Source organism: Aulonocara sp. 'chitande type north' Nkhata Bay, linkage group LG4, assembly GCF_057382095.1.
Source record: "Aulonocara sp. 'chitande type north' Nkhata Bay isolate Kocher_YH1m ecotype deep benthic linkage group LG4, A_spYH_male_GT1.1, whole genome shotgun sequence".
NCBI lineage: Eukaryota > Metazoa > Chordata > Actinopteri > Cichliformes > Cichlidae > Aulonocara > Aulonocara sp. 'chitande type north' Nkhata Bay.
In genome coordinates, this window is record NC_141347.1 from 11,614,034 (window position 1) to 11,637,593 (window position 23,560).

General features: G+C 40.2%; 1 protein-coding gene across 2 annotated transcripts in view; it reads left to right on the forward strand.

Moving 5' to 3' along the window:
* LOC147332019 (microtubule-associated serine/threonine-protein kinase 1-like) overlaps positions 1-23,560 on the forward strand; it is a 52,086-nt gene that overhangs the window by 20,959 nt on the left and 7,567 nt on the right. For both annotated transcript variants that reach the window (XM_086288404.1, XM_086288405.1), the window contains exons 3-19: positions 1,267-1,361; positions 3,009-3,084; positions 5,947-6,019; positions 8,923-9,083; positions 10,160-10,235; positions 10,886-11,095; positions 14,279-14,380; positions 16,244-16,376; positions 16,842-16,909; positions 17,291-17,367; positions 17,487-17,695; positions 20,012-20,150; positions 20,269-20,401; positions 21,185-21,350; positions 21,482-21,583; positions 23,105-23,227; positions 23,416-23,525. In XM_086288404.1, coding sequence (XP_086144530.1) covers positions 1,267-1,361; positions 3,009-3,084; positions 5,947-6,019; positions 8,923-9,083; positions 10,160-10,235; positions 10,886-11,095; positions 14,279-14,380; positions 16,244-16,376; positions 16,842-16,909; positions 17,291-17,367; positions 17,487-17,695; positions 20,012-20,150; positions 20,269-20,401; positions 21,185-21,350; positions 21,482-21,583; positions 23,105-23,227; positions 23,416-23,525 — 2,053 coding nt within the window. The remainder of the gene's footprint in view (positions 1-1,266; positions 1,362-3,008; positions 3,085-5,946; positions 6,020-8,922; positions 9,084-10,159; positions 10,236-10,885; positions 11,096-14,278; positions 14,381-16,243; positions 16,377-16,841; positions 16,910-17,290; positions 17,368-17,486; positions 17,696-20,011; positions 20,151-20,268; positions 20,402-21,184; positions 21,351-21,481; positions 21,584-23,104; positions 23,228-23,415; positions 23,526-23,560) is intronic.

A 23,560-nucleotide genomic window follows, 5' to 3' on the forward strand; every position in this document is an offset into this window, starting at 1 on the left:
TGAAACGAATCATGGGTCTGATTTTTGTACAAATATAGTGGTTCAACTTTACATTTATTTTGGGGAGATTAGGGCTGAATTAAGGCCCTCTGGTTCTCCATCTTGAGTGTACTATTCATATAACCCAGCAAATCAGAAAAGATGGAAGTTGGATGGATGCATGGATGGAAATCGATCACTAAGTGTTGTGACCAGAAAAGATACTGTCACAGTCATGTGTGACCTCATTCTGACATCACCAGTTATCAGATATGACATCATTTATGTTTATAAATAAACAAACTGCAATGAATGATTTCATCAATAATGAAAACTGGAAAAATTCTAAAGTCATTCTGAGTCTGTGACCCTGCTAATGCTGCTTTATTAAGGTGCTGTTTTTGCTTTATATATTTATATCACACTTATATCTGCATATATATGTGTGTGTGTGTGTGAGAGAGAGAGAGAGAGAGAGGGGGAGAAGAGGCGACACCTCTCCTCCTCACATGTGACCCCATGTGACAGCGGGCTGAAAGGGAAGAGAGGGGAGACCAGCTCTCCTCTTTATCTGGCAGCAGCAGAGATGAGATGGTGCTGCTTGCGTTTTATTCCCAGTTGTATTTATTTGCATTTATTCATGCCCCATGCTCATGCCACCTTGAAAAGCACATTGCTTTTTTTTTGTTTGTTTGGTTTGTGTTTGTCAAAATTAAATTACTCTGCTCCGGTGTGATTGTGACAAAGTAAGTGGATCTAGTGAAAGCAAACAACTTGCTCTGTTTACTGCCTAATGGCAGAGTTAGAGATAATGATATCATGTGTGACATGAGGAACCCACAGGCAGGTTTGAAATGAGTCAGTGTGGTAGTGACTGCTATTAAGAGACCCGTAGTAAACTGAGGTCATAAAAGTGGACATTTTTGCAGTATTTCTCTCTCCAGTTTAAAAAAAAATTTTTTTTAGAAATATCACCTAAATCCTCTCTTCTTATCCTGCTTGTTGCCTCTCTCTCTCTCTCTTCCAACTTTGGCAATCCCTCCCTCTCTCTCTCTCCTCCTTTCTTATCTTAGCTGAGGGGAGGCAGACAGGGATGGATGGCTGAGGAAATTGAATTCTCTGTATCGCCGTCGCGCCCCTGCAGTGAGCTGCTTCACGTGTCCGCCTCTCTTCCATCCACACTTACAGCTGTGCATGCATATATTTATGCACAGACACAGTGCTTAGTCACAACTCTGTTGTGGTAATGTGGATGTGAGTACATTTACATCTTCTTTTTCTCAACAGCTGTCGTACAAGCAACAGAAAAAGTCTGATCCTGACGACCACGTCCCCCACGCTCCCTCGGCCTCACTCCCCTCTGCCCCTCCCTGGACACCTCGGTATGTACAACAAAAGCCCTAACGCCTCCCCTGTGAGCTTGATTTTAATTGATTTTGATCAAAAATATAGGTGAAGATATTCCGACCTCTCAAAAAAGGGTTATTCTACTGGTTCATCATGTGTTTACAGTTTCTTGGTTTTATTCTTTTTCACTTCACTGCAGAGAGTTAGAAGATCGATCCCTCTCTCATGTCTGTATGGTTAAAATTAAGTTAGAGCTAGTAACAGGATAGCTTAGCTTAATATAAAGTCCACTTAAGGCCAGCGCCAAAAGCAAGTCAGTTGTCAAAGTCTTCTGTGTTAACATGTCCAGCTTTACAGAAGAAATAAGAATGAATAATTCCTTCTACTGTTTGTGGTTTAAAACGAAGAAATAATTATTGTTTTTGTGTCTGCATGCTACTCCCATTTAATTTATGCATCTTGCTAACTAAGCTTGCTAGCATTAGCTCATAATTTTATCACTCATCCGTGTCATCTAAATTTACTTTAAAAAAACAAACAGACAGATATGAAGGCCAAAACTGGTAATGTTCAGACATCAAAACTCGATTTTATAAATTAATGTTGATGTCACTGAGCTTATGTCTACTTTTTATATACAGTCAATAGGTGAAATGATTAGCCTTTGAAGTTGTCATGGTAATTTTACATGGAGGGTGAAATCAAGCCCATTTTACGGTGGCCCTGAGAGGCCAAACGGACTGCAACTTAAGAAAACACCAACAATAAGAAAAACGCTTCAAAAGCACATAAAACACAACGGAAATAGGAAAAAACAGATTTCCAAAGGCACTAGGGAAGTGTTTCTGGGGAGACAATAACCCGACAGACCAGTTGCAGGAACCCAAAACAAGCTAGATGTGTTTTATCATGATTCATATAATACTGATGACGGATTTTTTAGGCTAATAGTTAGGCTAACACATCCTGTGTTTTCTTTTTTCCTATTTCTGTTGTGTTTTGTGTGCTTTTGCAGCGTTTTTCTTATTGCTGGTGTTTTCTTAAGTTGCAGTCCGTTTGGCCTCTCAGGGCCAACGTACCATTTTGATCTTCAGTGTCTCAGATCAATTAACTTCCACTTGGTGTCAGTGTAAAGAAGTTACACATTTAATTCTCTAGACGAGTTGTTTCCTTATGTTTTCCGTCTTCATGGCAAACTAAACACGTCATCATAGCAAGAAAACAACAAAAAGCAGTATATTTCCAACAATGATCTCAAAGTTTACTGAGCTGAATGTGAAAACACAGCTCCCATATGAGGTTGATTCTGTTTTTGTCTGAAATATTTTTGAAATTTGGATATATATGTAACTCGCATTTGTTCCCTGTCGAGTTTCACTAAAGATCAAAGATAGGCCCTTAGGTTTAAGAAAAAAATCTTAGTTTACATTAAGTTTTAAATCGGTTTACTCCTAAAAGCGTTGCCTACTTATTATGAGTAGTTATGCTGTGATATTGAACTAAAGGAGCAGTGGGAGACAGCTCTGCGTCTGCACCTCACAGCACGTCACTGGATTTCCTGTTGGGACTTGGCCACAGGATAAAAGGCACAGTGGCATGACATACTACCACTTTGACCTTCTCCTACACTCGTGCCGTTCTTTTGTGTCTCATTCTCAATGCATGTCTTGTTGTCCCACCAGGAAGCAGCCCACTGGACAGCCCACGAAACTTCTCTCCCAGCAACCCAGCCCACTTCTCATTCGCCTCCTCCAGAAGGTGACTGCTTCCCGGCACTGCAGACTACACACTGACTGTGATTGCACCTGTTTACTCTCGGCCATATTTGCACAAGAGGTGTGAGAGGGATAGAAAGTGAGATAGAGACAGATAAGAAGAGTCGGTGTGAGGCAAAGGTCACAGAGGGGAGAGACACCGAGCAGGTGTGAGCTCCAGTGGAACAAGAGGTGCAGATGTGTTGTTGAGAGAGATCTCACACATTCTGGAGAGCCTCTCGCTGCACTCGCAGGTTCTCACAGCGTAACAGGGTGACTCATGTATGACAGGGCCAGGCCATTACATTCACAGCTCCTCTCTGTTTAGTCACGCTTGTTGCCTGTGTCACACATCTACATCTGTTCATGTTAATAGATTTTAGATTTAGGCCTTCACGTGGTTGCTTTTGTCTTTAGGCTAAAGACAGCGTGTAACAATATTATAAACACTAGTTCACTTCAAACACAACAGTTTAGAGAAGAAGGCCCTTTTTTTCTCGGGAGGCGCAGGTCCAGAAAATAAGTTGTTTGGCCTTGAGCCATGAAACAACGGCTGCATCCATGTAGTCACATTCAGAAATCTTATGGCAGGTTATAAGAGGATTAGAAGCAGATTCATGGCATCACGTTTCATTTTAATGCTCAAATGTCTGCATGCTTTTAGTCACGAATCACATCGTCCTACAGAAAAATACTTTAAGTGGATCATGTTCACTACAGTCTGTAATTTGATACTGCTTTTTGTGGTAATTTGTTTTTGCCATAAGCTTCAAAAATAGTTGTTAATTTTGAAAATATGTCTTCAACTGTAGCTCTCTAATCTGCATTGTGTGAAAAGCGTTAGATGTATTCTATGGTTGTAAGTATTATCTGGTAATATGTATAAATATTTAATATCAAAATGCTAACTATGTATTGTAGTGCACTGAGTGAACTATTAAACCTGTGAGCTGTGAGTTGTCCCAGAGTGGGAAGTGACAATAGTAATAATACTACATTTTATTTATAGGCCCCTTTCGAGTCCCTCAATGTCGCCTCATATTGGTGCAGTAATTTAAACTTGCATACACAAGAAACAAACAAAAACACAGATTAAAACTGATCAGGATAACAATGGGCTACAATGCTGTTTAATTATGTTATAATGAAGGGTGTGAAGTCTGAATGTGAAGATGGGTTTTGAAATGTGATTTAAAAATAGAAGGAGAGTTTATGGTCCTGAGATCAGGTATTTCAAAGTCTTGGAGTAGAGCAGCTACAGGCTGTCAGGCCCCATGGTGGACAGTCCAGGTTATTATAGCTAACTAAAACTTCACTAAAAACTAACACTAGTTATGGGGGAAAATGTAGTTAGCTGAAATTAAAATAAAAATGTGACTTTTGAAAAAATATAAACTAGCTAACTATTTTATGAACTTGGAGAACTATCCATCCATCCAGGGTCGCGGGGGGAGCTGGAGCCTATCCCAGCAGTGATAGGGCGAGAGGCGGGGTACACCCTGGACTGGTTCACCAGACAACCATTTGCACTCAAATTCACTATGGGCAATGGGCAATTTAGATTGATCAATTAACCTGTCCCCACTAACTGCATGTATTTGGACTGTGGGAGGAAGCCGAAGACTTGAAGAACTAACTAAACTAAAATAATAACTAAAATATTAAAAAGTATCCTTAGTTTTAGTATTTGTTAATTTGCTAAAAATATGTAAATACAGCTTGCCTGATGAGGCTTTGATGGATGTATTTATTCCGACTTTGGACGTCTGCACTAACGTTCCTAGATCTTAGACATTTTCAAAAAACCTAAACCGAAGCGAGCTAACCCACTCTGGACGCTAACTCAAACTTAACTGAATACAGAACAAAAAGAAATGAAATAAAAGTAGAAAATATGAAACTATAATAACTCGGGGATCGATGCAGACAGGGGGTGTAGCTGGGATTTAGGTGCAGCATTTACAAGATGCACTTTTTATGGCTGCATTTATGCTACAGGCAGACACGAGTTAAGTGCTTGAGCTCGCTCTCAGGGTTTGCTTCGTTTCCACAACTTTAAACAGCAGGTGCTCATACCATAGACAATCAGCCACTTTTATCTTTTCATAAAGGGGAGCTGTCACGCTCATTTCCAGTTGCATATTTTCCTTCTTACACCCTACTTGAATAGCTTTTTATTATTCATAGGTCAAAACAATCCTTATTTACCTTACACTAAATACAACGCCTCACGTCATCCACTGTGTTTCCTTTTTGTGTGCTTTATACATCGTTATTATTGCACTGGCCATTAACTAGCTAACTTCCTAAACACAAAAGAACTTTAAAGGAGAATTTTGAAATCCATACAAGTATGAAAAGGCAGCAATGATGAGACTCTGCTGAAGCTTGAAAGGTGTGTTTAAGAGAAGCTAGAGTGACTACAGCTGTGTTTATGAATAATGATCAGGTAATAGTATGTATGTATTAAAAACAACGAGGCTCCATCCACACTCTCGTGTTCAAACAGCAGAGATGTATGTAGGCGGCCAATTAGGCTGTTATTTACTTCTGTCTCTCTCTCATGTTGGAAGTCGAGGCTCCTATAAAGCCTCTGTCCTTATTTATCAGATCTGTCTGCCTGCCTCTCACTGTGAATCTGAGTTACAGAGTCACAATGCAACTCACTAGAACATGATTTTCTTCAGCTGAATTAAAACTTCTCTTTGTAGTTAATGAAATTAGGTTAGCTGGGCTTTCAGGTTCATTATCTTGATTTTTGTCAAATCAATAATAAACAACAGAGAAGCTTATGTGATATTGATTTTATAGCACTACAGTGCAGTGGGTATTAAATGAAGTGCAATTTGTGTTTGCCATTCTGCAGGGCCGATGGACGACGATGGTCTTTAGCGTCGTTGCCCTCTTCTGGATATGGTACCAACACTCCCAGCTCCACGGTAAAATATACATCACCACTTTTTCACTGTATTGATCATAAACGTGTGTGTAGGGGAGCAGCTATGCTAGAGCGTATTTTTGTAGTTATGCGTATGCGAACAACTCAATTTAAGCAATCCTTTCAGTTGCCAGTCAAAAAATACACTAGTTATAACCAACATAGTCGAAGTTAAAGCGTAGACGAGGAGCAATATTTGCAGGACGTTGCCTCTCAGCACGAGTCACGATAATTTAGAATGTAAAACAGTCAAAAGTATTGGATATCCATAAGAAGTCATATAGCTTCACTATAAAACTAAGGTCACGAAACTCCAAGTAAAACATCGCTGAAGCAATTTGCACTCCTAGTCTACTGTATGAAAAACTCTGTAAATATGCCCCATTATATAGCGTTAAATAAAATTCATTTGATAACTTATTTCTAAGTATTTGGAACATGAAGAGTACCAACATTATCTTTGAAGGCTCCTTTTACATCACAATTTGGTTGTAACCCCAAAAGCATTAGCTTAAATGTAAATTGTTGGCTGCTGGGTTACTGTGTAGCTAATAAACTTTTGATATAACTTATAAGTAGCTAATAATTAATGGGTTGATTAGCACTGATTAGTCTGTTTATACCAAATCTGTTTGTTTTCCCTCTATGAAATTAGTTCTGGTGTGAAATGATACATGGACGTCTTTTTCTGGCAATTCAGACTTCAAGTACCAACAATGCTGTCCTGTCCTTGAAAAGCTTATGGGCACTGTGACAGGTCCTTATTTTAGGCAAAGCAAGACATTGGTATATGTTCCTGCTTTGGATTTTACGTTTTGATACATTTTATTCAAGTCAAATAGAAAGCAATACAGTCTTTGATATAATTAGTCTACTGAGGTTTCTCACGTCATGTGCATATTGAGTTGTTCACCGTACTGGAGGTGATTCAGCAATCGATTGCTTGTGAAAAATGTGTCCTTCTCAGTTAGTTGGAAGTGTTTCCTATCTTCAATTTAAAAGTTGCGCTTTTAATTTGAAGGGTTTGAGTTGCAATTTTTATGGAAAGTAGCTGGCTGGCGTCACTTCCATTTAAACTATGTAAATATGCCAAACACCAAAGCAATCACAAGGATTCGGTTTTGCCAACCGTTGCCAAGTCTAGGGAACGTGCGCTTCTCTCTCATGACCGGTGATTGCCAGATGAGATGGACCGGTCTCCAGGCCTATTTACTACTACACTGTCACCGTGATTGTCACACGTCAAAAAGACAAGTTATCGTCACACAGTTAGTGGTCACGTGTCTGAAAAAAATCAAGTAATAAGTCTTGTTAGGATAGCGCAACACCATCTGGACAGACAGCTAGCAGAACAGCAGTGCAGGGAATTATAGAACCAATACTAGTTATTATAGGGGATACTTTTAGATGCACTCTTTATGATGACATTTACTGATGATTATTTTGGAAAGATCCTTATGGTTCCTTATTATAGCAATGCAAAATTTGTATTCCTTCTAAATTACTTGAGGGGTGGGCTTATTGATCAGACCTGTCCCCACAGCTATATGATGATTAACCATAATTATAATGATTATCGACCCTTTCAGCATACCAGAACTTTCCCCATGTAGCATGTTAGATATATCTATGAAAGCCAGTTTGTATTAGCTGAATATACATTTTCACTTTAAGATAACAATTAAAATGTATCCATCTCCAGCTCGTCACTTCTACTTCTTCCCCTGCCTGTCCTTCAGCATGACGTGTTGCATAACAGTGATATCAGGGGCCTGGTTGTTCTCTCCATCTGGCTGTGGATGGAGGCTTAGATGGATGAAGGGAAGAGAGCAAGAGGGGAAAGTGACGATCGCCAAGCCGGTTGGGACGAGAGCGATGAGACACGTGGTGTAGTGAAGAGACGTCTACACGAGATAGAGCACATGCGGTTCCACGCTAATTTAATCAGAGACCAAAATAAGCCAGATACTATGAATAGAAACACAACAATAGTACATTAAACAAAAGGCTGTGAATGTTACGAATCACACTGAGCTGGCCCCTCAGTCTCTGCTCTATTTAAAGTAATTCTCTCACATCATACCACAAATTCATAAATACTGAATGGAGTCATTTTCTTGCCGACAGCGTTACCAGATTATAGCTTTGTGGAAAGATCACGCTGATCATGATGCTCTATTTCATCGTGTTTGCAAGAATTTAAAATTTTGGGCCCCAAAGGTGTATTCCTAACCATTTTCCAAGAATTCCCCGTATACTTGGAAAAACCAGTGAACAAGGAGAGAAGAAGACCCAGTTTGTGCTCATCAGACTGTAGCCAAAAAGACACACACTTGAACAGAAATATAAGTAACAGCTGGATCAGTTCAGCAGATGCTCTCTGGGAAAATAATATGCAACTCTACCAAAATAGAGGAAAAAATCTTGACATCCACACATAAAATAAACAAAGGGAGGAATCTGCATCCTTACTTCACTCTTTTCACTTAGAAATGTAAGAGGAGGCGGTCTAGGTCTCATTGTCCCTGTTTGAGGCAAAGGAAATAGGAGACAAAGTTTTACTGACAGATGGATTTAAGGTCTGGCCCTGAGGCGTCATTATCTTTCAGTTCCTGGTTTGTCGTCACACTGTCTGGATCCATGAGGAATAACAGCTGTAGACTGTCAAACACTTTAATAATTTAGCTTTCAGATCGTTATCTTCTGCAGTTGCTGGACGTCATTTGGTGGAGTTTTGTCGTTAATTTTCTGGCACTTTCTCTGTTTGATCCTTCCAACGCCTACTTCCCTTTCTCATCTGCCATCCCACCCCCCTCCTCCATCATCTTAATTCTCTCCCCTTCACCGTCTGCTTCCTCTTCCTCCTCCACCCTCTTGGCTCCCTTCCTCTTCTCCCTCTTCCAGTCCTCCAGCTCTTCTCAGGAGCGACTGCACCAGCTGCCCTTCCAGCCCACCATGGATGAGCTCCACTTCTTATCCAAGCACTTTGGCAGCACAGAGAGCATCATGGATGACGATGGGGGCCGTTGCTCTCCCCACATGCGCCCTCGCTCCCGCAGCCTCAGGTTAGACACAGCAGCGGCGCTCATGAAATTAAACAGCAGCGTCTGCTGCCCAGCGCACTGTCCTCTTTTCAGAGGCACTACTTAAAAGCAGATTTGCCGGGTCACCAGTGGTTGATCTTACTGCTTTTATGTAACATCTTTGTTTTTATCGTTAAAGAGGCCTTTAACCAATAAAAAAATATTTTAGCTTATATAGGATCACAAGTCAGAATATTTTTAATTGGACATAAAATCCATGCAGAAAACATCAGTTTTAGGCTCATGACCTGTTATAATTTTTATGTAAAAAGTGATCTTTTGTTGGATAGTTTAAAAAAATTAAGCTTTTTGGATGAAGTATACAAATGATAATCCTACTGGAGTAGATTAATAATGCATAGGTTATATAATCACAATATACTCAAAGTAAATAAAGTAAGTAAAAGTACTTCTGTGTCAAATTACACTTTTCAGAATTTGATACATGACAGTAACGGATGATAATTATGATTTATTAATGTGTAGATCTCATTATTGTTGCAGCTGGGGATTTAAGTACTTTTAAATGGATTTATAATAATCCAATAATCCTGATAATCCAAAACTTTAAGATAAATAGTACGGAGTTCAGAGTACAATACTTGCATCCAAAATACATAAAAAGAAAGCAGCATGACACGGAAGTACGAGTACATTAAACCTCAGTAAAGTCATCAAGTAAATACGTATATAAACCAGTACTGTCTTTTAGTATTGATTAGGTATTAGAGTATTGAAATGCCAACAGTTTATGGGCAAAACACCTCTATAAAAAAACAAAATGTCAGTAATGTCTTAGTTAACTTTTCATGTATAGTCAACACAAATAATTTTGAAAACTATGATTGAATTTTGTCTTTTGGTGTGAATAATTACTTTAGTTCCAATCACTCCCTTTTATTGAAAACTATCTACTGTTTTTTTCATTTTACAGTGCGTCTTGAAGCCTATTTTAAATGTATTTCAGATATGTCGATTATAGCATTGATCTCATTATATAACAGTTTTCAGCCCTTGCTTTGGAAAAGCTGAATTTTTTCCCCTGTGTCCCTCTGCAGCCCAGGACGCTCCTCCTCCTGCTACGATAACGAGATAGTCATGATGAACCACGTGTACAAAGAGCGTTTTCCAAAGGTTAGACACGCACACACACACACTAACACAACATACACACAGAGACTTGCAAAGAGCCTTCACGATAACATCATATTCTGTTTAAATGCACACAATAGTAAACTTTTGGAGCCTTTTCGGTGCTCAGTTACTAATTAAAAACAGTCAAAGCTCTGCAGTTTGTGATTAAACATTATCAGAGATCTGTGTATGCAAATGTTTTATATCCTGCATCCAAGAAACTGGGAAAGAACCGTAACCATGTGGGCTGCTAAACCATAGCAAACAAGATTATGAGAACGTGCCAAGCTCCATTCACCCCGTCAGTGTGAATATTACGTTTATTCAGTGCATGTAAAAATACTGCTCCAGTTATGAACACTGAAATAAAGCCGGTCGGTGAGGTCAGTATCAGAAGGAAAGAAGCTGAAAGCTTTGACAGTGATAAAAATCAAACCATAGGAAATTGAGCATTATAGTTTAGAGTTCATCTGCGGTAAAAGCTCTTTGGGCTTGTTCTCACACAATCAGCAGAGCCATGCTGTCTGAATCGCAAATGAAACGGCTTCCTGAACTTTCTCTCGCATAAATCCGACCAAGCTAAGAAAATAAATCTTTTCCTAAACCTAATCTCCTCTGCTGTCTTCTTACGCCACCTTGTCCCCCACCAGGCCACGGCTCAGATGGAGGGGAGGCTGGCTGAGTTCATCCAGGCTTACTTGCCTGAAAGTGTTCTTCCGCTGGCCGATGGAGTCCTCAGCTTCATCCACCATCAGATAGCAGAGCTGGCCAGAGACTGCCTGGCCAAAGCTCGCGAAGGCCTCATCACCTCTGTGTACTTCTTCGAGCTACAGGAGAATCTGGAAAAGCTGCTTCATGATGTGAGTTTTTGGCAATCGCCATCTTGTTTTTTTGAAACTGGACGTCCCTGGGTTTGACCGAGAAACCGAGGAACGCTGCGCACTCATAAGTAGCAACTTGCCAGTCACATTGTAGCCACACACTAAATCATTTCCTACTAAATAGGACCATAATTTACAAAATGAACATCATGCTGGATTTAATAAGACTTGAAGTTGGAGATTAAGACCACAAATTCATCAAGAAAGTATTTACTAAGGCCCATTTTCTTTACTCAATGGGACTTCTTTTTGCAACCAGACAACTTAACTGCTCCTCTTCACTGGAAAAGGTTTAAGGCACAGTTTACCCCAGCTCCACTGAATTTTAGCATCTTTTATCTATTATATAAAGCATGTGTTGTATTCTTAGTACAGTGGCTTTGTCATAAATAGGAACAGATTCAGAGGTGACAGCCAGTAGCTTTTTTGGGATCGTGTGGATGACGGTACATTTAAAATGACTTTATAGAGGAAAAAAATACCAGTGCTGTTCTCTGAGAGTGGTCAGTAATGGTGAACATCATAGAGAAATCAAGGGGGGGGGGGACAGAGACTTAGAGATGTACTGTATGGTAAACTGAATCTAGACTGCTTAGAACTGAAGATGATGCTTGCATATATGCAGTATTGGGCAAGTTACTTTGAAAAAGTAATTAATTATAGTTACTAGTTACTTCATCAAAAAAGTAATTGAGTTAGTAACTGAGTTACAATATTCTAAAAGTAATTAATTACTTGAAAAGTAACTATTGCATTACTTAAAAAAACCTCTGGGGTCCAGGGTATAATTGCCCATTTTTAACTACTTTTGAGTTTCCCTCCACATTTTACCTTTAAAAACTATTTACTTTGCCTTGTTTGGTATCATCCTTTTCAGCACAACCTCACGTGTCTGAATTTACAGTTATGTTTTCATTTTGACATACTGTAGTAACACAACTGATCTAAAATCAGACAAAAAACATAAAATCAGTAGAAAAAGTATATTTTTACTGTAACAACCACAAACATGTTTAATGAATCATATTTCACAACTTTAAATGCAAATATAAATTGTCAATTTTAAAATCATATGCACAAGTTTTGCAAACAACAAGTTATTTGCAGCCATTTACCTTTTACCTTGATTTTTTAAATAACCATTTCAAACTATTTACAGAACAATCAGCTGTTCTGCATTCAATAAGATGCCACACAATTTATTTGTGCCACTCCAAAAAAATAATTTCTGTCCACTATAAAGGAGAAAATCAGAGCCTGATACCTGCAGGTCTGACAGCAGCAGGTGTATCACTCCTTGTTGCTTTGTCATCTTGAAGTGGTCATGTGATTGGCTTACCACGACTACTTTATTCTTCCTCGGTCAAACAGCAGCGCTCATGCGATTGTTTTGCCCCCTTAGCTCCAGGTGTTGTGCTAGACAGTGATCGTGATTACCGTCTGCGGGAGCGCGCGCAGCTGCTTAAAGCTGTAGCGTCCAGATTACTCACAGTTACTTCCATGCAACTGATATAAGATGCAGTAAGCTGAACACAGCTTCAACCGTCTGTTTGTTGAAAAATAGTAACTGTAACGGCGTTGTAACGATAGGAATAGTAATCAGTTGGATTACTCGATACTGAAAAAACGCCGTTATTCCCATCACTGCATATACGGGTATCACCCTATCAATTACAAGCAAACATGCAGCTTCCATGTGTTTTTTTCCTAGAGGAAACAGATTAGCAAGATTACTGATTAGCATCACACCCCAGTAAGATTTACGAATGTAAAGTGTAAAACATGTGAACTGTGTGGTCGGATCCATCATTCCTGTCGCAATCATCAAACACCTGGGTGAGCTTTTGTAAAGAGCAATATCAAAGAGTGACCAATGGGAACATTTTGGAGAAAGGCTGAGCGGTGGTGCCGTATCCACTTCTTCGAATATATCCATGAATTGTGTGGCTCACAACTGAGCTCCTTTAAGTTTCTCTTATTTGGCCTTCATCAACCTGATTCTTAGCCACAACAGGCAGCTGTTTCCAGCTAAAATGGTTGCCAAACCCAGTGTGATGTACCAAATAACATGCCACACCAAGTAACAGACTGAGTGCTGAACATAGTGGAGACTCCTCATAAAAGAGGCACTGTGATGTCACCCAAGTGTTTGAACAGTCTGTATTTTAAATCCTCAAGCAGAGCAGTTTCACTGTTGCCATATGGAAAGTGTGCAGGTCATATATGACTGTAAATCAAGAGAATGCGCTCTGATATGGGACATAAGACATAAGGTACATCTGCACTAAAGCAAAGCCTGCTTTATTGTTCTTCTAGACATTAAAGAGGTCTCAAATTTACAAAAGAAACTACATGCTGTGCTTAATATGACTCGAAACTAGGGACCAAAACCACGAACTCTACAGGATGATGTTTACTGAGGTCATTAAATCAAATGAGCTGCAAGTTCCTTTCCTCGTATATTTCTATGCTAGTGGACTTCCTTTCTGCAGCCAGATTAGTTGCCCCCTGCTGTTCATTAGAAAGAATGCAAGCCTGAAAACAGCCATTTCTATGAAATTAAATAAAAATATAAAAATTAGACTTTTTTCATTTATATTTGTATTAAACAGTTTCTTTTTCCATAGAATGCCTTTTTTTCAACAAAAGTATTCAAATAGTGAGCAGGAGAGAAAGGTGAAGCAGATGAACTGCATAAAGATTAATTTGTAGATACGCTTTGTGAGTAAACATCAATAAAACAGATCATGAGCAGATCAGGTACAGGTGATGGGGATATGCGAAGCTTTGCAAGATTTGTGATTAAGTGATTCACCTCAGGTCTTTTTAATTAGATTCAAACACACAAAGCCTTTGGCGAGAGCCAAATTGGAGGCTAATTTTGCATGTGATTTGCCAGAGAAGATAACAGGTATCTGCGAATTTCATAGAGCCCATCTTTACAGCTTGATTAGATTGCTGTGATTACCCTGGGTTGCCTGGATTAGGTTTGATTGGATCAGCTTTTTGATTATGTACCTTCGTGCCTCCGTCTGTCTTTTGACTGACAGATTTTCTCTGTCTTGTGTGCATGTTTTATTGTTGTCAGATGTCACTTTTTGCAAATGTTAAAAATGCTGATGCATATCTGTCTTTCTGCCTCTCTGTGTGTCTGTACGTCAGGCATTTGAGCGCTCGGAGAGCTCCGAGGTAATCTTTGTCACGGAGTTGGTGAAAAAGCTTCTGATCATCATCGCCAGACCTGCAAGGCTTTTGGAGTGTCTGGTAGGATCACACTCACACTTATCAGTATTTACCCACCCATCGACTGCTGCGATGATCACAATCCTCCTCCAGCCCCATGATTCATCACAGAACTTCTCACAGCTCCTGTGACTCGAGGCAAATTGCTTTATTTTTAAAAAGCAATCATCAGCGCAAAAACATATTTGTAGCCCCTTATGAGCATTTTAACAGTCTGATTTTATACACAGCAGGAATGTGAAATGAAAACAAGCAAACCAGTCTAAGACTTGGTCCAGTCTGTCTGGATGGCGGAGACATTTGCATTTAGATTAAATTTGCCTTCCCAGAGTACGGCTAATACCAGGCAGTAGCCCCCTGCTGCTCGGCTGCCTTCCAGCCTGCCTCAAACATACCGTGACCACGTTGTCGTTTAAAGTTGAAGGATGTCTGTGTGTGTGTGTGTGTGTGTGTGTGTGTGTGATATGGTTTTTGTCTATGGAGCCTGCTGTGACTTGGTGTTTCGTAACAGGATATCAGTTGTGCATCCCTGCATGAGTCATGCCAAGCTGACGTGGTTCTTGATTGTGAGAGACAGCTCAGACGGTGACGTGGAGAATTGATTCATTGGGCTTGTTCCAGTCTCTCCTGGCGAGCACGCCTAATTGAAAATTAAATTATTCTTTACGTCAAACTAGTTTATCTGAAATCATAACTGTAAAAATAAGCCGAATTTAAAATCCTTCTCTTCACATGCAAAGTCCCGAGTGATCATATTTTAGAGCGTGTGTGCTTTGTGGAATGGGAGGCAGATTCTTCCGCTGTAAGGCACCTCTCCTCAGGAACCAGCTCCCAGTTTAAGTTCAGGAGACAAACACATCCTCTCTGCTTTTAAGACTCATAACTTTTTGATAAGACTTGTAGTTAAAGCAAGATTAGGTGATATTAGTGGTTTTGCTACAGGCTTACGCTACAGAGCACTAAACTCCCTCTTTTTTACTCACAATGCATTTCTATGCCACTACAGCTTGTCATGAACTTTTTCTTTCTCTTTTTTCTCCCATAGTTTTGCCGCATTTCTTGTTTGTCAGCTCTTCTTTTTTGTCTTTTCTTTAAAGATTCTCAGCTGAGAATCATTAAAGCGATGATTAGAACTTCCAGTCAATGAATTAATTAAAACAGATTAATGTGAATTTCAAAATCTTATCTGGTTTTCATATGAACCTATTTTCAGTGACATCGGCTTCAATGCCATGAAATTAACTAGGCTTCGAATTTTTTTCTTTCACTCTTATTTGCCAGATTTTTCAAGTAACCTATATTTGACAACAGCTTAATAAAAGTGGAACTTCTGTTTTTAGTGTGCCACAAAAATATTTTTACCGGCCCCCATATGGCGCCCTCTATAATAAAAAATTCTGGAGGCGCCCCTGCTTTTCTTTTCCTTCACACCCCCTCCCCTACCCCCACCACCTACAAGTCACACCTAATGGCCACTACACAACCTAAAGCACTTTGAAACTACTGTTTGTTGTGAATTGGCATCATATTGATCTTCTCTGTTTATGCACAGCAGATTCTCAAATGTGACACGTGGTATTAACTTTTGCAAGGAAGACGAGCTGATGCTTCTTTTCCCTGCCCCGTTCTGACCACCACCATCAGTTCCTCAGTAGCAGCACAGACTACAAAAACAAATCCTGGGCTGATCCAGAGGCAGTCATTCATGAAATGACTTGGATATTTTATTAAATTCACAACCAAATGCCAGGATAACTCAAAGGAAAATTAAATCACCACAAATCACTCTAATTTAATGTAGCTGATTGAATAATTATTGGATGAGCTCCAAAACTTTATACCTGATGACATCAGCTACTCAGGTTTTATTGTTGTTCTCTGCAGGAGTTTAACCCCGAGGAGTTTTACCATCTGCTGGAGGCAGCTGAGGACCACGCCAAAGAGGGTCATCTGATGAAAACAGATATCCCTCGTTACATCATTGGCCAGCTGGGGCTTACTCGAGACCCGATTGAAGGTGGGTAGAGGAACTTTAAACAATTAACAGGTTTAAACAGGACCTATTATGGACATTTATGAATTTATAGTTTTATCCTTAGTTTTATCACAATTCCAAATTATTCTTATTTATATCATGCTGGGCCTTGCTGTAGCCACTCATATCATATGGTGCCTGATACAAGACATTTTAGCTTGTCTCCAGTGAGGCCTGTCCCACAGTTTGGGAACCACTGCATTAAGCCAGCTTTCTTGGTATTGGCTCTTTCTCATAAACAGAAGGTTTAAATAACAGATGTGTGGCACTTCTGGAGTCTCACATATACCAGTGTGTAATCTGAGCTTGCATAACTACTGGCATGTTTATTATAAGCTCAATAAGAGCCCTTTTATATGACATAAATAAAGGAAAGCAAAACAGTCTCCTTATTAGAAAATAAAATGACTACCAGATTTTTTTGATCAAACATGTGTTTGTCATCAGATATGGTTTACTTGGAAAGTTATGACAGCGAGGGACCAGTGACACCTGAAACAGATGACTCCACAGAGGTGAGATCCAAAATGTTCCCCAGTCTGGTCGTTTCTGCTGGCTGAACGTGGCTGAAAGGTTGTTGAAAATGTTTTCATCTGCTGATGACTTGGCAAACAGGCTTGTGTCCATTCAATTAGCTCATTTGCACTGAGGCTGTTGAACCCAGATCCACCCCTTCCTTGAATCACATGGCCTCCAAATTAGGATAAGCAGACAAAAAACTATAATAAAAAACAGGAAGGAGGACATAGGAAATGCCTGGAGCAGGTTCTGCTTATCTGTGCAGACAATATAAATGCAAAGACTAATTTAACAGGTGACAAAAATGATATAGAACGTGCTTTCTATCCTCCCACTGGATGATATTTAATCTTTGCATTGTGATCTTTGATCCACAGGGTAAGATGAGAGCAATGAAACCACCAGGAGAAGCAGACTTCCAGACCATCAAGCTGATAAGTAACGGAGCATATGGGTGAGCAGAGCTTTTCTCCCTCACATATGTGCTTTTTTTCCCTTTACAAGCACACAGAGCCAGTGAAAATAAAATGGTCAAACTGCATGCCTCTCTGGCTGTGTCTGCATGTGAACCAGCGCTGTTTACCTGGTGCGGCATCTGGAGACACGGCAGCGATTTGCCATGAAGAAGATTAACAAGCAGAACCTGATACTGAGGAACCAAATCCAGCAGGCCTTCGTAGAAAGAGACATTCTCACCTTTGCAGAGAATCCCTTTGTCGTCTCCATGTTCTGCTCCTTTGAAACACGTCGGCACCTCTGCATGGTCATGGAGTACGTAGAAGGTGAGGACAGGTCTACATGTGCAAAACAAAAAGTAACCCAATCAGTGACAGTCGTTTTACTCAGACAAGTTTACAGTCTGTCTAGCTAATATTTTAGCAACATTTTACATTATAGTATTTAAAACTAGAAAATGCATTTTCTGAAGAAACTGCTGTGTGAATGCTGCTAGCTGAATGTTTTGAGCTGAAATGAAATAATTGCTGAATGTTAAGTTAAAAATGTTGAATGAGATGAAAAATGCAGAATTTGTCACGTGAAAACAAAAGTGTAGAACGGTTGAAAACTGACGTTCACACAGAATAAGAAGTTGAAAAGTAGCTGAACATGTTTAAAATATAAATTAGAAAAAGCTAAGTAATTACAAAAGAAAATTTAGAGTCAGAAAGCATCTGAAGTAATATTAAAAGTTCATATTCTTTTAATCACTGAATGACTGAAATGCGATCCCTCTATTTGGATCCACACAGTTTAAAAAGTTTACATCTCTGAGCTTCAGAAGACACGCTGTTGGAAAGAGAACAACAATGGCTACATTTTGAGGGTAAAATGATAGCTGTAGAGCAAACGCTGTTGACACAGCAGCAGTTAAAACAGAAGTTTTTAAGATTAATCTTGGCAGAGTGACAGACAGAGCTCATTTAAGGATGCAGGTGTGAGCCTGGCTGCTATAGTGACTCCAGCCAGTGGCACCAGAACAGAAAAGTGACTCTCAAACAAATGCTTCCAAAGACAAAACTACAAGTTGTATTGACAGAATTCCTTCACCGTGAGCGGCAGCAATGTCGAGTCTACACAATTCTCAGTTTTCATGCCTGTGGAGTTTATTATATGGACGTGGTGACAGTGTAAAGACAGCCTGTACTTCTGACTTTTAGACAAATTTTGGGAGCCAACTCTACTCTTCTATGGAAGAGTTTGATGTAGGAGGCTGTGCATTGGTGACATTTATGAAAGAACCATACCATCTATTACAATAATAATAACATTGAATGAAAGAGGGCAACAATGGCTACGTTTTGAGGGTAAAATGATGGCTGTAGACCAAAAGATAGCGTACAAAAAACGTACGGAAGATGAAAAGTAGAAGAACAATACTGTGGATGCTTAATCAGCATTAATCCAGCTATGGAGCACATATGTTTTCTAAGCCAGCGGTCCCCAACCTTTTTTGTGCCACGGACCGGTTTATGCCCGACAATATTTTCACGGACCGGCCTTTAAGGTGTCGCGGATAAATACAACAAAATAAAACTAGTACTGGTACCGAAAAAAAGAAAATTTATTCATAACACACGTGGAAAGACCCAGGAAAACCGAGTAAATGATAACAAAATAACGCTGAAAACCGATAAAAACTATACATTTCACACCTGAGCCTCAACTCTCGCGGCCCGGTACCAAACGACTCACGGACCAGTACCGGTCCGAGGCCCGGGGGTTGGGGACCGCTGTTCTAAGCTGTTAACTGGTTAGTGAGCTAAATGTTCCTGTTTGTATACACCATAACCTAAATCCCACCGTATATTGACTGAACTGAATATCATGACACATTTCCTTAAATGTAAACTCAGTGTGCTTCCCAAAGTGGCACAGTTATCATGTGCAGGCCTGTGGAAATGGTTTTGAGTCTGTTTTTGAGACACAGTAGTAATTGATCTGAGGTCAGCAGGCAGCTTGTTCCAAATAATAGGACCAGAGTAACTGAAGCGCTCTCAGCAGATTTAGATCTGATTCTGGGAACAAGTGAAGGATCAGCACCTGCTGACCTGAGAGGTCTCATTGGGTTATAGACACTGAGAGCTTTTTGAAGAAGTAAGGATTTCATTTATTTATAATCCTCTATTGGAGACTCGTTTGATGCTTCTGTTTAACTAATGTCATTATTATTACTAAATATTAGTGATAAAAGGCTTTAACAAGACGCTCTTAGAAAGATGTAGCACATTTTGGGGTCAACTTGAAAGAAAGGAAGATGTGAAATGTAGGTCGGTGAGGTCAGAGGTCAAAGGTGACATGATATTTTGTAACATTTCCTAAATGTTCCCAATACAATACAAAGGCAGCAGCAAACTTATGAAAGTTTGACCTTATTTGACCTTGAAGAAGAGGTCAGAGGTCCAGTGTAGGTTCCCTGTGTGCCTGTATGTTGTCAATACAAACAATCACAATAAGAAGCATAGTTTTAAATAACTATATAGCATTACTATGTGTGCTTGTCAGCCTAAATAGGAGTCTAGCACAAAAGCCACCAGGAGCCAATCATTGTAACTGGTGAGTACCCGGGACACTAATCAAATATTGAATTGTGTTGGCAGGTGGGGACTGTGCCACCCTGCTAAAGAACATCGGGGCTCTGCCCGTGGAAATGGCACGCATGTACTTTGCAGAGACAGTCCTAGCGCTGGAGTACTTACACAACTATGGCATTGTGCACCGTGACCTCAAACCTGACAAGTAAGATGGAGCTAGTTTCTGTCACACAGGGGCAAAGAGAGCAAGCGCCAATTATTTGCTAAGATGTATAAATAAGGTTTAGACTGCTCAAATGTAACTTTTGTCTTTCTGTTCTCAGCCTCCTAATTACCTCAATGGGCCACATCAAACTGACTGACTTTGGCCTGTCGAAGATGGGTCTGATGAGCCTGACCACCAACTTGTATGAAGGACACATAGAGAAGGATACTCGAGAATTTTTGGATAAACAGGTATGACCAAAGCGAAGTCAGATACACAGCCATTTACTCAGATCTTAATTTGTTTAAATAAAGCCTGACAAAACATCTGAATTTTACAAATTAATAAAACTCTCTGCTATATTAAAACTAAGTATCGAGCGAATGTGAGTCAATTTAAATTAATTGTACTGTACACATCAGGACAACTGTGTGTGTGTGTGTGTGTGTTTTATTTTATCAGCATTAAAGTGTAGACTACAGTATGATCCAAGCAAAGTTTCACCATCAAATTTCCTTTGAATGCTACATTTCCATTGTGTGGCAGGTGTATCTGACAAATATGGCACAGTTGGCACAACAGTAGACCAGCCTTTCCTTGGTTATAATAATTTCTCTTTCAGGAAAGGCTTATATTTCCAGGGCTTTTATTCAGCACTCGCTTTGAATTTAAGCCTCATTATTTCACGTGCATTCATCACGTCGACCACATATGTGTTAGGATTCAGTGCATGCCCATCTGCACATGAAAAAACACCCACCGGGGCTTTCATCTTGTCTTGGCATCTTTGAGGTGATGGCTTGGCTAAGCATAAATATGCATGCTCCCCACATGCTGTGTGTTTCCCGCTCTGTGACGACTGTAGGAGCGACTGTACGGTTGTAAATAATGAATACACGATTCAGTTAGATGTGAAAGAAATGTTATTAGCAGCAAAAATGCACACGCCTGTAAGGATGAGTGGGTCCCAAGTAATTCACAAAAATCGGAGGTCATAAAATTTAAGAAACGACCGATTGCTGCTTTACTTTAAGGTGTGCGGAACTCCAGAGTATATCGCCCCAGAGGTTATTCTTCGTCAGGGTTATGGAAAGCCAGTGGACTGGTGGGCGATGGGCATCATCCTGTATGAGTTCCTGGTGGGCTGCGTGCCTTTTTTTGGAGACACTCCAGAGGAGCTGTTTGGACAGGTCATTACAGGTGAGAGATCAAAGTATCTCAGTAGAAATAGCATCATTGGACACCGAGCGCAGCTGATAAGTAAAACAAACTGTTAGTCATGTACCATCCACCATAATCTCTCTCTCTCTCTGTCGGCTTGTTTCTGGTAGATGACATAGTGTGGCCAGAAGGAGATGAGGCTCTTCCTGTTGATGCCCAGCACCTGATCTCCTCTCTTCTGCAGACAAATCCGCTGGTTCGATTGGGCACAGGTCAGTCTCCTACAGCAGAGCTTCTGGCTTCTCCAGGATTCAGATGAAATCGTGTAGTGATTCCTCACCACCTGAAGTTATTTTCTATGTGCATTCATTTAAATTTGAATCAGACTTGACGCAGATTTATGCATCACAGATATTTTATGGTTCCAATATTTTTGCACTATTCTAACCATATTTGTTTACTCTCAGCTGTGGTAATAATTGATTTTTCCGCTCAGACCTCTCTGCTAGTTTTCATTCACTCTTTAGTCCAGTGTATGGTGTAATGCTTACATGTGGAAATGATGTAGGCTCACCAGCCACTTCATTTGGTACACCTGTTCAACTCCCACTTAAAACATCTAATCAGCCAATCACATGGCAGCAACTTAGTGCATTTAGGCATATAGACATGGTTAAGGTAACCTGCTTAAGTTCAAACTGAGCAAACTGAACATCTCTATGGTTTACAGCAAATGCTCTAAAAAGAGAAAATATCCAATGAGCAGCAGTTCTCTGGGTGAAAATGTCTTGCTGATGTCAGAGGAGAATGGCCAGACTGTTTTGAGCTGATAGGAAGGAAAAGGTAACTCAAATTTTTACAATCAAGATATACAGAAAAGCATATCTGAATGGACAACATGTCGAACCACCAGCAGCCAAGACCACACCGGGTGTCACTCATGTCAGCTTAATAACAGGAAACTGATGACTGGAACAGGAAACCGGACAATAGAAGATTTGAAAAAACGTTGCCTGATGTAATGAGTCTCGATTTCTACTGCACAATGAGATGGTGGGATCAGAATTTGGCATAAACAGCATGAAAGCATGTACCCATCCTGCCTTTTACCAACAATTCAGGCTGGTTATGGTGTTTCTTGGCCCACTAGAGACACTATTTTAAAACAGTGCTAATTGAGCATTGTTTAAAATCCTCAGCCTACCTATTGCTGCTGACCATGTCCATCCCTTTATAACCACAGTCTACCCTTCACCAGTCATCTTCTGATGGCTGCTTCGAGCAGGATAACAGACCATGTCACAAACTTCAAATCATCTCAAATTAGTTTCTTGAAGTTGACAATGAGTTCAGTGTAACCACATGGCTTCCTCAGTCACCAGATACCATCTAATAAACCTTACTGTACTGGTCTGTTTTCTCAGCAGTGAAACAAGACACTGTATATGCTTTTGTCTCTATCCAGGACTTTTATTTGTAGTTCAGTTGTTTTTTTGTGGGTTTTTTTACTGTGCTGTATTAGTACTTTCATCTAAGAAATGCATATGAATACTTCTTCCACCACTGCACATCCCTCTTGGGTACACCTAACCCTGACTGGGGCTCGCTGACCTAGAACAATAACTGTCATCGTGCGCGCTGGCTTACGGGTTCAGTTTACCCAAATAAGTCAGCTTCATTCAGGGTAGAAATGCCTCCACATGCTTGAGGGCTGCTATTACTACCTGTCTGTCATCGCGCTCCCTCATTCTCTCTTTTTACATCCACCTCCTTTCCTTTGCTCTGCCCCGAAGGTGGTGCTTTTGAAGTGAAGCAGCACTCATTCTTCACTGAGGTGGACTGGAACAGCCTGCTGAGACAGAAGGCAGAGTTCATCCCTCATCTAGAGTCAGAGGAAGACACCAGTTATTTCGACAGTAAGTTCCCCTTTGGGAATGAAGGAATGGTATTGAAGAGAATGAATTCCAGCACAGATCCTTTAAACCTTAGGAATTTCTTATTCTTGGAAACAGGTCAAGGTCTTTAACTCTCCCATGTAAATGTTAGCATAAAGCACATTCAGTCAGCAGTGGCTGACTGAATGTACATTACTTCTCACCCCCAGCTCGTTCAGAGCGCTATCACCACGTGCATTCATACGATGAAGACGATACCAATGACGACGAGCCCGTGGAGATTCATCGCTTCTCGTCGTGTTCCCCTCGCTTCAGTAAGGTCAGGACCTAAACTTTTATTTTTCTGTCAGCGTT